At 37.5% G+C, this 15,906-nt stretch overlaps 1 protein-coding gene across 2 annotated transcripts in view; it reads right to left on the bottom strand.

Annotated features, from left to right (window-relative positions):
* Positions 1–3,969: 3,969 nt before the first annotated feature.
* Positions 3,970–15,906, bottom strand: part of LMLN (leishmanolysin like peptidase) — a gene marked incomplete at both ends in the record, with an annotated part of 74,200 nt that continues 62,263 nt past the window's right edge. For both annotated transcript variants that reach the window (XM_082654686.1, XM_082654687.1), the window contains 3 exons: positions 3,970–4,070; positions 8,348–8,558; positions 14,670–14,800. In XM_082654686.1, the coding sequence (XP_082510812.1) occupies positions 3,970–4,070; positions 8,348–8,558; positions 14,670–14,800 (443 nt within the window). The remainder of the gene's footprint in view (positions 4,071–8,347; positions 8,559–14,669; positions 14,801–15,906) is intronic.

Genomic DNA, 15,906 nt, shown 5'->3' with positions numbered 1-15,906 from the left:
GTCCCCATATAGAGTGCATGGCTGTGTTTGTATCCCTCATCCAGGTTTAAAAAAATTGATGGTGTTAATTAAGTAAAGAAAAGATGCAGATTAGTTTCCATTTTTATTAAAGCTGTGTTTTTTCTAAGTAATATATTACACTTAAAGTTAAATACCATAAATAAAGATTAGTTCTTAAATCTATTTTATTTATTAAAAATGTAAACAAAAAGAAAATAATTCACCACTCCCTCCCCAATCCTGACTAAATGTGTCAAAAAAAAAAAAAGGTCATCCTTTCAGGTAAGTTCTTTCTTCAGAACGAGTAGCACAGACTTTATTAAAATATGTTAGTCCTCTTGGGCTGCAGGGACATGGCACGGATGACTGGTGCCAACTGTGAAACAGGTCTGTGGGGCTGTGACTGAAGTCCATCTCCTCCTGCCAGGACTACTCAAATGCCCGCAGAAACGGGCTCTTCTCTCTCCATTCAGTGTCCAAGGACAAGGACAGCGCTAAGGCACTGAGCACAGGACACTGTGATGAACATGGTGTGTAAGCTGGCATACTCCAGGAGGTGGGTCAGAGCCAGCAGTGACCTAGAAATTCTGCATGAATTAGTCATGCAGAATATTAGAATATTCTGAATATTCATGAACATTAGTCACAGAATATTAGAGCTGGAAAGATTCTGAGAAAGCATCTAGTCATTTTACAGATGGTCTCAATCAGTGAGTCTTCTAATACTAAAGAGAATATTGATAAAATTTTATGGAATACTCTGGTATAATTATGTATGTATCTTCCTAAAACTATTTAAACTTCATTAATGTTTCACTTTCAAATATTGATAAACTCTAAACCAACATATTAGGCTGAAACTAATTTTAAGCATAATTTATAACATTTTTAGAATGCCTAGTTGATCTTAACAAAAATAAGTATCCTTAAGAAATAAGTAAGGGAATAAGTAAGGGAAAAGGATGTTTTTCAGGAGAATACAGACGGATCTACATTAAGACTACCTAACTGCTTTCCAGTTTCTTTAAAGCTATCAGCTCAAGTCTAGTGACAAGGCTTTTGCTTCCTTCCTGTAAATTCTGTTCTTGAAAACCTGAGAGACAAATTCACTTGTTAATTTTGACATTGGGGGGGGAGGAGGAAGGGTGAGCTGTGACAAAGCGAGAGAGAGGCATGGACATATATACACTACCAAATGTAAGGTAGATAGCTAGTGGGAAGCAGCCACATAGCACAGGGAGATCAGCTCGGTGCTTTGTGACCACCTGGAGGGGTGGGATAGGGAGGGTGAGAGGGAGGGAGGCGCAAGAGGGAAGAGATATGGGAACATATGTATAACTGATTCACTTTTTTATAAAGCAGAAACTAACACACCATTGTAAAGCCAAAGAGATGTTAAAAAAAATAAAATTGATATACTATTTAAATTGAAAAAAATTACTATCAAAATGAACCTAAGTCTGAACTGAAAACTGAGGTAGTCAGTTTTTATAAGGACTTGACCCTTTTGAGTCAGAAAGGGACTTCAGTCTACTATCCTCAAATCAGCTATCCCCATGCCCCTTCCCTGCCCCACCTCACTCCCACCATGGCTGCAGTCTGCATGGTCTCTTTCTCAGTGAACTGGTTTTGTGAACATAAAGAGCATTACCTGCCACAGGATATTGAAATTTAGGTCATCTCAAGTTCTTCAGTTCAAAACTTAATTCTAGCCTGCTAATTCTGCATTGAAATTTCAGATTTTAAAAATCCTTCTTTTTAGAAATTTAGAATTTTATCAGTGGCCTTCTAAATCCTCACTGAGTATACTATGCAGAATCAGTGATAAGCAACCACTTTCAAGACTTGTTGAAGAGGAAGGAAGACACCAGCACTGTTAGTTACCCTCAAAAACTCAAGATTTCTTAACACCATACTTTACCAGGTTCTACGTTTGTGCCGAGAAAACACTGGGCTACCAGATTCCAAGCTTAACAAATATATATATATAGAAAAAATGTCATCTATAATATTTTCTTCAGAAAGTCATTAGTGCAAATATAATTATATCAATAAAAAGTAAAGCAAAAATATATTTCAAGTATAAAAAGCACCATGCTCAGAAACAATACTACCTAAATGGCATTACTGCACAACAGTCAAAATATAATTGAACCTATCACTGTGAGTCTTAAATATATTATGAATCCATATTATTTTTCGTGAAATTCTTTGTACAACTTTGCAGGATGATTCATAATCACATTGGGTATATAAGTTTAGATTTTTATAACTTTCTTTAAAAATATACTCTACATTTTTCTCTGACTTTTCATGATTTAAAGTATGCAGAACGTAGGCAGAAACACCATTGGTATTAGATTTTCTTCAGCTGAGGCTGGCTATGCTAGAGACCCCCAGCTTTTCACAATGACAAATACCTCCAATTTAAAATTGTAGGCAAATAAGTATTTTAAATGTATGCATTTTTTTTAAAAAAGGTGACTCTCCTCTATGCTGGAGTTGCTGTTTGGCTCCAGTGCCAAACAATAATTTGGAATTACTCCTTAGTAATTATGCTGTTTGTTCACTTAGCAGTTTCTTAAACTGAGTGCTCAATAACTGTATGCTGAATTAAAGGGCCAACCAGTGAATGAATGAATGCATGTCCAAGGGCTATGTTTCTAATGCCACAGGACTTCATTAGCTTTAGAGAGAAAAACTGGGCATCATTCATCATTAAAGATTTTCTAATTGGGTTTACTAAGTAGGGTTGGTCAGCTCTAGTACAAGAGCAGAATTGCTTCTGGGGACCAGAATCTATGGGTGACAGAAAGAGTGTCAAATACAAGAGGTAAAAGACATTACCTCCTTTTAAAGCAAAGGCAACCTTCTGACTTCTGTGGACTAAGCCATACCCTGTGTGGTAAAGTGGACCCTATTGGATAGGCCCTACACGAAACCTACACTTTGCTATAAACAATTCAGATCATCTTGTTTTGACTTATATCTTTTCTTCTTACACATAAAATAATTTTCAGATAGTCAAATTCTTCTGTAACAACTCCTAAGCCCACTTGAAAATACTGCATACCCGTCTATACCAGAATTTCTTTTTATCTTCATTGGTCAAAAAGGAAAGTTCTATTTTTGTTGGATTGCAGTTGTCATAACTATTATCTGGAAAACATACAATTAGGTTTTCTTTTATTTGCATGTCTTCAATGTTTTCACAGGGCAGAGTATTTTTCTCTCTCTGCTTCCCAGTTTTTCAAGTCATTATTAAACTAATGGAGAATACAACTGGAAGCTACTCTCTGAAGATCAATGAGTACAGATACAGCTACCAACACCTAATGGTTCAGCAGGAAACTGCCACACAGCTGGTTTGAAAAGGCTAGCATGGTTAAATCATAAGATTTAGCAAAACATAATTTTAAAAAAAAACAATGAGAACAATGATTTAGGTGTACCATATACAGTCATTAAACTCAAAATAGGTATAACAGTGATGTAGAAATCCCAATTCAAGTTATTTTCTGTAAGTCAAAGGACAATTTATACTTTTGAGGACAGGGTCCACAACTTATAACCTTGCAATGATTAGCTGTTCTTTAAATTATTGCAGCAGTGATGAACCTTCCCATTGTTTTAGGTTAATGAAGATGCTGAGGTATGCAATAACTGAATTTTTCACCTATTATCCCATTTTCAAAGGAAAACTTCAAGAAGAGTATTTATCCTGAAAAATAAAGAGACTTGGTGATTTGGAATTCCTCCTCCTTCTCCAAACTTTGAGGCTGTTGGGTTGCTGATGAGGCGTGATTGCTGTGAAGCTCTGCTTCAAGATCTGATTATGGTCAACACTTCCAAGCCAAAGTCAGGAATGCCACTTCTGCCATCTGTATAGGCTGGCACTCGCCCAGATTTTGTGCTTTGTTCAGAGGAACATGACACAAAGGAATGTCTTCAGAATTCACTTTTCCATTCCTAATGCCATACGCACAGAAGAAATCCAGCCAGCAGAGGAAATAGATTGCCTAGCAGAAGCCAAAGTGTAACCACTGGGCTAGAGGAACAGGAACAGAGATCTAGGGTTGAAAACAAAAAATTGACTTTCCACAGACATTTTTGGAAAAAATTATACCAACAAAATGTTGACAGATGAGTAGAGGTAATTATTAAAAGGTGAGGAAGGACTACCTTGAAGAGTAGAATCAAGAGTGACTTCCTGAAATCCATATATGCAAAGTCTTTTTTTATATTTATAGAAAAAGAACAAAATATTTATGTAGGAGAAAAGAAGATGTACCTACCGTATCAAGGTTCAAAATCAGCACCCAAGAAAAGACAGGGTAGTATCCTGGCAAAGCTAAAGATGCTACACAGGAAAGTAAATGAAATTCTTGGCTATTCTGACATGGGATGCTGGACTCTCTTCTATTCTACCTTGTCCCTTCTAAGTAGGGTGACCCTATAATTTATCATCCCATATCAGGACATTTTGAGATAAGCGTTGAAATAAATTTCTAGTCTTAAGATGGAGCCTCTCCTGCCCATGGCGTCACATCAGCAAATTAAAACTTAGATAACTTTCATGTTTGTGTAAATGCTCCACTTGACCAGAACCACAGAATATCCAGTCAGCCAATCTCCAACCGCTGAGCCAGTGTGGGCTGTATACTTATTTCTTTGTTCCTTGATCTTTCTAAATAAGGTTAGATACTTAACCCCGGCCCATCAACCTAAGCTGAGTACTTCTTCCTTGTTTCCTGCTTGTAGCCCTTTTCCCTTATTTTACAGCTCTCTGGACTCCTGAGAGTAGAGACTGCCTGTGTGAAATAAAATTTGCTTTGATCAACTAAATTGTTCTCTTTGATAATTTTAACACAAGGGAATTATTAGTAATCATACCAGGACAATAGGCACGTGGACTGTCCCAGGCAAAACAGGACATACGTTCCCCAATCTCTAAATATCTACCCATCTATCCATATCACCCCAGGCTTGATTTGGAAACAGCAGAAGATTCTATGAGTTTTGGGCAGTAGGAGTATATTTTAATTTATCTAAGAGTTGTTCTAACAGCTAAAACTATTTCCCCCAAACAATTCTCAGAATGGAGTACATTTTTTAGCAGTCAAGAGACCAGGTCAACCTGACTTTATTTCAGGATGAGTTGTCCTTTCTACTATTTTGACCAATAAAGAACCAACCAAGCTTCAAGTCTGACTTGCTTAAAAGGTAAGAAAAAAAGGACTGGTTTTTCAGCTATAGAATTAATAAAATGATAATGTTAAGGCACTGGAGCTTGTTCTTCTGAGAACTATACAGTGTAGAATAAGTATTTTAAAAAATTATTTCACTGTATGTAATACAAGTAAACCATGGAGAACTTATATTCTTCCCCAATGGAACCAGCTGGCAATCGTTAAATGTTAGAAAAATCAATCCTTCTCAAAGTATGGTACCTGAGTCAACAACATCAGCATCACCTGGGAACTTCTCAGGCTCCAACCCAGATCTTCTGAATCAGAAACTCTGGGGGTGAGTCGTAGCAATCTGTGTTTTAACATGATTCTGATGCATGCTAAAGTTTGAGAACTTCTGAGCTCAAGCTGCAATGTCCAATATGGCAGCCATTAGCTATATGTGCTATTTAAATTTAAATTAACCAAAATGAGATGAAATATTTAGTTCCTCTGTCACAGTAGCCACATTTCACATGTTTAATAGTCACATGTGGCTAATGACTATTGTATGGGACAGCACAGATTATACAACATTTCCATCACCCCAGAAAGGTCTACTGGATACGTTCTGGCCTACAACATCAGGTAGAGTGGTCTTGGCTGGAATAAGGAATAGACCCTGGAGTCACTAATAACACAGGCATATCCCTTTATCTCCCAATTCTCAATTTGGCACAAAGGAAATAGGAGGGGAACTGAACTAACTGTTGTTTATCTACTGTTGGTACTAACATTTAACAAGCTATTAAAATATTAATGGCCGCTCTAGAACATTTGTTGTCCTTCAAAAACACTGCACTTTCTGTGACAGTACTCTTTAAAAAGGAAAGATACAAAGAGCGTGTTTCAAAATGAATCAGAGACGATCAGATCTGGGTTTTGATCTGAACCTCATTAGCTGTGACAGTGAATATATCACTTAATCTCTTTATACCTTAGTTTTCTCATGTGTAAAATGATAATTCCTACCTCATTAGGTTTTGTGATGATTAAATACAATGATATAGACATAAAACACTCAGCAAAGTGTCTAGCATTTAATAAATAGAAACAAAATAACCTCCACAATCTGAAGAGATCAGAAAATTTAGAAATAAATCTTTCATATTCACTAATGGAAATTATGCCTAAAAGGTATCTATTCCTTTTTTTTTTTCTAAAAGGCATCTATTCTTGTAATATTTTATACATTTTTCAAAAGTGTGGTAGTGATTCGGAGGTTACAATCCTTTTTTGAGCATGCTTCCTCATAGAACTGGTTAATGGGGAAGAAATCACAACATAGTACCACAGTATCAGAAGGGTGACTACAAAGAGGGAGCTGGATAAGAAGTCAAGTCTAGGGCACAGGTTGGTGGAGGGGGTGGGGTCATTTGCAATCTCTACTCCCACCTCCTTTCAACAGATTCACTTGTCTTTGCCATGCTCCAAGGACAGGAACTAATCCCTTCACAGATCCTTGAACTAGTCTGGCTTTCTCCTCATTTCTACACATTTTTTTACTGTACTCCTAAGATTCTTACCCCTGAACCAGCTGGAGTAACTCTCTCTTTAACTCAACTCTAACTGCTAATGGCTGAATCAATGCTCATCTCTTGGACATTGAAATGATGATATTTCTTATAGTTAACTCTGAGATTAGGCCTGAGCATGGGAACTCCATCAGAACCACCTATTTGTAGACTAGCAGCCCTTTAATTCTAGCCAAAGCAATTTAACAATAACAAAATCAAGTCATCCTATCACTTCATATGAAAGTTAACTAAGAATATTTAACACTACATTTATTATATACCATATCAAAAGGACCTAAGATCTTTTAATTCATTGTGCATTACTATTATAACTGCAGAAAACTCAGCTGGCTCACAGAAGTTAAGTGAAAAGAGTTAACACAGCAGGCCTGAGATGGTCATCATTTGAAAGTCCTGTTTGCAAGGACGGCCTTTAGCTGGTGTCTGGGAAGTGGTTTCTTCCAGACTTCACCTACTGTCCCCTTTCCCTTTGCTGATTCTGCTTTGTATCTTTTTGCTCTAACAAAGCTTAGCCGTAAGTACAACTAGAGGCTGAGTCCTTTGAGTCCTAGAGAGTCATGAAATCTGCGGGTGGTCTTAGGCACCCCTAACACAAGTATTAATCTCCCCAAATTCACCCTCTACTTATAGCCCATGTCTTGATAAAGGACCCAGAATGTGGGAAAGAAAGGGAATTAAATTTTAGAGGTGAAGAAACTTTGAGCTATAAAGTGAATGTAGCCCTTTGTTTTCAACCAGACCGTGGAGCAAGCAAAGGGCTATACAGTTCCATTTAAAAAATACCTCCAGTTGAGAAAATAAAACATGGCCTATTCCAAAATATCAAACTGTCATAAAATCTCATAGGTCATTTAATTAAAATATCATGGACCATAGGTCAAAGCTTTCATTGAGAGTTCATGAGTTCTGCTTTTAAAACTTAGAAATGGGTCATCAGCCTCAGTTTGCACATCTTCATCAACAGGGAATGCACTCTTCTCCTGGTTCTAAAGGATTTTACTGGAATCTGTCTCCCTACAACTTTAATTCATTGTTCTCAGTCCTACTCTCTGGAGTCTCACAGAATGAGTAATATATCTCTCAGTGAAAACCACTGTCTTTGCCAGCCTGTCTTTCTATCTCACTGTGTATATTTGCATCTCCCTGCCCCTTTCTCTTCTTTGTGGGCATGTCAATCCCTTCTTTGAGCATCTTTTCCAGTGACTTTCCCGCTCTTTCGCCTCACCTAGTTATAATATAACTAAAATATATTTAATTGCTTTTTGTATTCATGAACAGAATTTTTACTCTTACTTTCAAAATGAATGGCTGAAACATTAACTTTTTGTAACCTTCAATGAATGTTTTTGTGCAAGTCAGAGGTTCTTCACATATCGAAAGTTTCCTCACCCTCACTCTTACTGAAGAGAGGTGTCAAGTCTACCTAGCTTCAATTTCTAACCATGGAGGGAAGGCGATCTTCCCATAAAACTGCAATTAGAAGAGAAGATGCGCAACCTGTTTTAGAGCTTCCTTGCAGGGCATTTTCAACATCTTGTAAGAAGAGTGCTTCTCTGTACTCCAACCACAGAGGCTACTCACCTAGGGGTAGAGCTCGGGTCAAGTTAGTAGTTGGAGGATCTGTTTCTGGGGGACAGAGCTCACAGAAGTCCCAACATGATGGGCAGAGCAAGTTTCCATCGTGAATCCAGCCATTCATCTGAATACTGACGGGGAGGACCTGCCCGGCCCGACTACACAAATATGAAGTATCCTGAACCCAAACCTTCAGACCTTGTGGAGAACAAGAAACCTTCAAAAAGTGAAAAAAAAAAAAAAATCAGATCAGTAAGATTCTAGTATGTGAGCCTTCTCCCTCAACTGTAGGAAAATATGGCAGAATTTACTAAAAATGCTGGCTATAAAAGACAATTTGGAATGTGGGCCTATTTTAATTTCATATAAAGAGGGTTAAGTTATCCATGTTCTAAAAGAATTTCACTCTGTGGTAGTAGTAGTTCTTAGACTTTTTGTCTAGAACCTTTTAAAAAATCTAATGAAAGCTATGGACCCTTCCTGAAAAAAACAAGGTAACATACAGCTTTACATACAATTTGGATTCACAGACCCCTGAAGCCAAGTTATCAATAATAACATTTCTGTAGATTCTAGTATCCTCCTAAAATTCAGGTTAAATGTCTGTCAAAGAGCCATGAATCATGTCACTTTTTCTACAAGTTGCTAAGTTTTGTAACTCAAATTTTTTTAGTTGTTTTAAATTATAAAAATAGGGCTTCCCTGGTGGTGCAGTGGTTAAGAATCCGCCTGCTGATGCAAGCGACACAGGTTCGAGTTGTGGTCCGGGAAGATCCCACATGCCGCACCCAACTAAGTGCATCCAACTAAGCCTGCATGCCACAACTACTGAGCCTGCGCTCTAGAGCCCGCGAGCCACAACTACTGAAGCCTGTGTGCCTAGAGTCCGTGCTCTGCAACAAGAGAAGCCACCACAATGAGAAGTCCACACACTGCAACGAAGAGCAGTCCCCGCTCTCCGCAACTAGAAAAAGCCCATGTGTAGCAACGAAGACCCAACGCAGCCAAAAATAAATAAAATAAATTATAAAAACAATATATGCTCATTGTAAAAAAAAAAAAGCACACTGTATAGAAATGACATACTAAAAGTTTGTTATTCATTATCTCTATCCCAGATCCTCTGCTCAGAGATGAAAATGGTCACAGTGATTTTATACAACTGGTAACATCTTTAAAAGCAGGATTCATATCTCATATACAAGGGGTAACTAATGAAATCAATTTTAAAAAACAAACATATTAAAGTTAACTTTAAGAAAATTTATAATGACTGTGTTGTCTTCAAAGTTGTTTTCTTTTTTTAAATAAATTTTATTTATTTATTTATTCATTCATTCATTCATTCTGGCTGAGTTGGGTCCTCGCTCCTGCGCACAGGCTTTCTCTAGTTGCTGAGAATGGGGGCCACTCCTCATCGCAGTGCACAGGCGTCTCATTGTAGTAGCCGCTCCCATTGTGGAACACAGGCTCTAGGTGTGCAGGCCTCAGTAGCTGTGGCATGCGGGCGCAGCAGTTCTGGCTCGTGGGCTCCAGAGTGCAAGCTCAGCAGCTGTGGCGCACAGGCTTAGCCACTCCGTGGCATGTGGGATTCTCCCAGACCAGGGCTTGAACTCTCATCCCTTGCATTGGCAGGTAGACTCCCAACCACTGTGCCACCAGGGAAGCCCTCAAAGTTGTTTTCTAAAAAGACTTTACATTATGCTACTTCACCTTAAATATTTCTGGATCTTCTCTCCTGGAACTATCTTCAAAGAAAGTGCATGGTTCTGAGTATGTTTGATGGTGGCAAATTTTTACTTTGCAAGTAGATGTAATTTTTGGAAATACCCAAAACTTGCCCAGATCCAAGTCTGGTAAAGGCAGTTGACTACACTGGTTAAGACTAGGTCAACACAGGTATGATGTAAAATACTGAAATTGACTGCTTAGATGGCTATTAAACTATCTCTAAAAGTAATTTAAAAAGGAGTTCCAAAAGTGTTTTTCAACGATGGAGTCATTTTAAAAACAACTCTTTTCATCAATTAAGTTTAAATATAACATTCATTTGGAAATTTAAGTTATAATAAGCTATCAAGAAAATAAACAACAAAGTGTAAACTCTTCTATAAGTCTGTCATTCAATGACCCACACCCAGTAAGCATTACCACAGCTGCAATGCAATGTAATCATTCTTTTAAGTGAGAATTGACTGGGTATTGTGCTTGGTGCTGAAAAGGATACCAAAGAAGTCCATGACACAGTGCCTGACTTCTAGCAGCTTTAATTGAGGAGAGAAGGGTAGGATATACAAATTTCCCCCCAAAATTAACAGTGTCAGACTGTTTTATGATAAAGAGGCAATAAATAAGAAAAAGAACAACAAAGATTAGAAAGTTTCATGGAAGAAAGCATTTATATTCTAAAGATGTGCACAGGGTTTGCATCACAGTGAGGGAGACATGTTGTGAGCTGGTGGGCTGTGTCAGAGTCCAAGTAGGTGAGGAGAGTAACCGCGTAGGGGTGGATGAAGATAGAAAGGAGTGGACAGATCAAATAACAAGCATATTAAGGACAAAGAGAGCCAGATTTCTCACTGCTACTGCTTGAAAGAAGAGTTACAAATATGGGAAGGGAGAAAACTAAAATGAATTATTTGGTGTTAAACTGGAATCAAAGATACTGGTACAAACTCATGGTTATATATATGCACATGTACGAGTATATATAAAATTACATACACACATATATTTCCTAGCTCTGTTCACCAAGAAGGCCTGGGGAGCAGCTGTATCCCAACAGCAATGAACAATACATCTAGCACCCAGACTTTATTTTTTAAATAAATTTATTTATTTATTTTTGGCTGCGTTGGGTCTTTGTTGCTGTGCACAGGCTGTCTCTAGATGCGGCAGGTGGGGGCTACTCTTTGTTGTGGTGCTTGGGCTTCTCGTTGAGGTGGGTTCTCTTGTTGCAGAGCACGGGATCTAGGTGCGTGGGCTCCAGTAGTTATGGCATGCAGGCTCAGTAGTTGTGGCTCGTGGCCTCCAGAGCACAGGCTCAGTGGTTGTGGCACAGGGGCTCAGTTGCTCTGCAGCAATGTGGGGTCTTCCCGGACCACGGTTCAAACCCCTGTCCCCTGCATTGGCAGGCGGATTCTTAACCACTGTGCCACGAGGGAAGTCCCTAGCACCCAGACTTTAGTCTCTAAATACCTCACTCCACTAAAAGAAACAAGAGTTCCTTGGAGAAATGATTAATTCCAGGGCTGGGGCAAAGAAAGTGAAGATGAGCCTAGAATATCTTGTGCTAGAAAGCAAGGAAATAGTTAAAAAGATAGGACAGCCAAAAGGACACAGGAACCAACCTGAAGGGCTCCCTCCCTTTGGCTAAATCTGGGGCAACTTAAATATCCAAATAAATAATGATAGTAATGGTAATACCCACTGAATAAAATGCAATCTGTGAGTCAATACAGATTTAAATGCATAAATTAATAAAATGAAGGTATGATAAGAAATAAGTTATCGATATAGTACTTTTCCCCCCAGATACTTACTAATTAAAAAGGGAATTAATTAAAAGAGAAAAACAGTAACTTGACAGTGGAGAAGCCTGGTAGATATCAGCAAGTTAACATGACCAGCAAAGGGACAAATCAAGAGTGCACCACCAGGGACTTCCCTAGTGGTCCAGGGGTTAAGAATTGTCTTGCAATGCAGAGGATGCTGGTTTGATCCCTAGCTGGGGAACTGGGATCCCACATGCCATGGGGCAACTAAGCCCGTGCACCACAACTAGAGAGCCCACGTGCCGCAACTAATGAGCCCGCACACCACAACTAGAGAGAAGCCCATGCACTGCAACGAAAGGTCCTGCGTGCCAAAACTAAGACCTGATGCAGCCAAAATAAATAAATATTAAAAAAAAAGTGTACCACCAAAAAAACACAAGCATCACTTCTGTGATATTACTGCCCAAAACATATTACATGAATTTAATCATGAGGAAACATCAGACAAACCCAAATGGAGACACATCATAGATAAGAACTGGCTTGTAATCTTTAAAAGTGTCAAGGTTATGAAAGTCAAGAAAAGACTGAGGAACTGTTCCAGATTGAAGGAGACCAGAGATGTGACAACTACTCAATATGTGATATCAGTGCAGATCCTATTACTACACGGACATTATTGGGACAATTGGCAAAACTTGAACGGGGTCCAAGAGTTAGATGTATCAGTGTTATTTCCTGATTTTTTTGGTAGTAGTGTGGTCATATAGGAGGATGTTCTTGTTTATAAGGAATAGACATTAAAGTATTTAGGGGTGAAGGGGCAGACTGTCAGCAATTTGCACTTAAATGACCCATATTTTTGTACCATTCTTGCAACTTCTCTGTCAAAATAAGTAAAACAAAGAACAACAGAAAACAAAACAGCTAATCCAAATGCTAATTGTTTGGAAATCATGCACATTTTCCCATATAAATGGTTGTGAGTATTAAATTAGCAAAATTAACTGACAACACTAGGTACTACAGGGAAGCCAAGTACATTCAGTCTTTGTAGATGGTATTACAAATCTACGTAATCCCTTTGTGGTGGCGGTGGCGGTATAGAGAAGACATTAAAACAGGCTGAAATGGTTATCCTCCTATTATAGTTCACACTGTTCCAGCTTTATCCCCTTTATTCTAATAAAAAGGTAAAGGATGTAAATATACTTACAAAAGCATTTTTATATAGTGAAAAGTGAAAATTAATTCAATATCTCACAGGAAAATGACTTCCCTAATTATGATACTTTAAAATGATGCAATGTTCTACAGCTATGAAGAACAGTAAGTATTATTATTGGGAGAACTTGGAAAAGGTATCTTGGTCTGTATAAAAAGTACTAAGTTGGGGCTTCCCTGGTGGCGCAGTGGTTGAGAGTCCGCCTGCCGATGCAGGGGACGCGGGTTCATGCCCCGGTCCGGGAGGATCCCACATGCCATGGAGCGGCTGGGCCCGTGAGCCGTGGCCACTGAGCCTGCGCGTCCGGAGCCTGTACTCCGCAACGGGAGAGGCCACAGCAGTGAGAGGCCCACGTACCGCAAAAAAAAAAAAAAAAAAAGTACTAAGTAAAGTCACTAAAACAAAATTATGTATTCTGATTACAACTAGATCAAAACTATGTATTTAAGTAATACATAATCTTTAATGGAATGAATTCATCAGAAAACGGTTGCTGGATTATAGTTGTCAGATTATAGGATTATAGCTGGAAAGTGTTTATTTTTCATTGTCTTTTATAAGGTTTCAAAGGTAATTTTACATGAATTGTATGGTGTGTGAGTTATACCTCAATAAAGCAGTTACCAAAAACAAGAGTTAATTTTAAAGAAACTTTAAAAATAGTAAGTTAAATTGTCAGCTACATTTCCATTTAGCTCTTGTAGGTGAGATGGCACAACAAATTCTTATGTTTCAGTTTTCAGGATCACACTCTCCTCCCTGATGTCCGTTAGTAGGGTATGGAATATTCATTAGGTTTGATGCTCCTAAGTTACAGAATGCCTGTATCTTAGTAAGTTCTATGGTGATGCAGTCATTTAATATCAGACATGCAAATAATAAATTAAGAAAATAGTAGTTTGCTCTCTTTGGATTTCTAATTTCAAAGGAAAAAAATCTACTATTAATCAGTAGTTGATTTATTAATTCTTAAATACATGCTTTCTTCAGATTTTACAAAATAAATTATAGTTTTTTTTCCATTACAAAGTAGTTTTAAAGAACAAAATTACAGAACTTCCCTGGTGGCACAGTGGTTAAGAAACCGCCTGCAATGCAGGGGACATGGGTTTGATCCCTGGTCCGGGAAGATCCCACATGCCGTGGAGCAACTAAGCCTGTGCACCACAACTACTGAACCTGTGTGTCACAACTACTGAAGCCCACTTTGCAACAAGGAGAAGCCACCGCAATAAGAAGCCCACGCACAAGCAGCGAAGACCCAATGCAACCAAAAATAAATAAATAAATAAATGTAAAAAAAAAGAACAAAATTACATGTTTCCTAACATTTCCTTAGGATCTATGCCCAGAAGCAAAATTGTTATAAAACTTGCTGATATATAGCAACTATATATCATTTTTAAACAGAGAAAGGCAATTTCTCTCAAATAAATGACAATATTTTGACAAAACACAAATATACAAACTAATATTTACAATGAATAAGTTAAAGTATTAATCAGTAGAAATAAAAGATATAAAATGTATTTGAAAATATAAAAACCATATAATGAGATACAATTATGTAATATTTGGTACAGTTATTAACAATCATATGGTTTACCTGATAGCATCCACTCCCCCAGTCTGGGTAACTCAGCTTCCTTTCACACTTTTCCATGACAAATGCTGATTTCTGAATTAGACAAACTGAATGAGGTCCATACTTTTCAGCACCATAGTTTTTAAAAAGGTCTGAAGCAAACCAGAAAAGTTTTCTTTATTAAAAATTGACTTTGGGCTCAAAGAATAAGAAATTGAAGTATTCCACTCTTATAATTAAAAGTTGCTTTAAAAATAAAACATGTTTCATGGAAATTTTCAATTAAAAAAAAATCAAGAGAGAGGGTTCCAAACTCAAACTGGATTCTCAATAAAGCAATTGGTAGGAGAATTATTATATCAGAAACAAGAGATAAAATTGGGCTTAAAGCAACCAAGTTAAATATATAGAGGAAATGGCACTAAGAATCACCTTCAATGGTGTCCTAAATAGGAGTCACTTCCCAAGTGACCCAGATAGATGAGGTCAAGTGATTTATATAATGAAGATTTTTTTGGAGTGCTGCAACTTTTGCAAGACGTTCTTGTATTTTCAACTTATGCCATCTCCTGGAAGTCAATAAATGACAGGTTGAGCTAGTCTTAGACTAAGCACAAACCTGCAGAGGTATGGGGCAAACTAAATGACCCCTAACTAGCTAATGGACAAAGGAGTGAAATCCTTAAAGCCTAGGAATTAAAAAAAAAAAAAAAAGCCTAGGAATAATTTCTCTCTACACTTAATACAAGTTTCACCTTTTGAAAGCAGAGTTCAATTAGCCCATTTTGAAATATTATAAAGATAAAAATTTTATGTCAGTTTAAAAAATCTTAATTGTATAAGCTAAGAAAGAAAATGTAAAACAATAAAACAGAACTTTATGTTTCTTTATTTATTAATATTTCAAAGTCTTCAAAACACATAGTGATCATTGTCCAGAAAAAGAAAAGAGGGGTCAGCCAGTCCCTCAGGTCAAATCCTGAGAAATACCTGTTTTTATAAAGAAATTTTTATTGGAACACAGCTATACTCATTCACTTACATATTATCTGTAACTGCTTTCACACTTAACAGCAGAGCTGAAAAGTTGCAACAGAGACTGCATGACCCATAAAGCCTAAAATATTTACTACCTTGCTTTTTATAATAAATATTTGCCAACTCCAGCTCTAAAACATTAAAATGTGATATCTTTGGCAAACCCATAATTGACAAATATGTGCATTTCTTTTGCTGTAACATGCAACTGCTGCGTAGT

Source organism: Grampus griseus (assembly GCF_964374135.1).
Source record: "Grampus griseus genome assembly, chromosome: 5".
Lineage (NCBI taxonomy): Eukaryota > Metazoa > Chordata > Mammalia > Artiodactyla > Delphinidae > Grampus > Grampus griseus.
The sequence above is the reverse complement of the archived record's forward strand: the minus strand, read 5'-3'. Positions and strand labels throughout refer to the sequence as shown.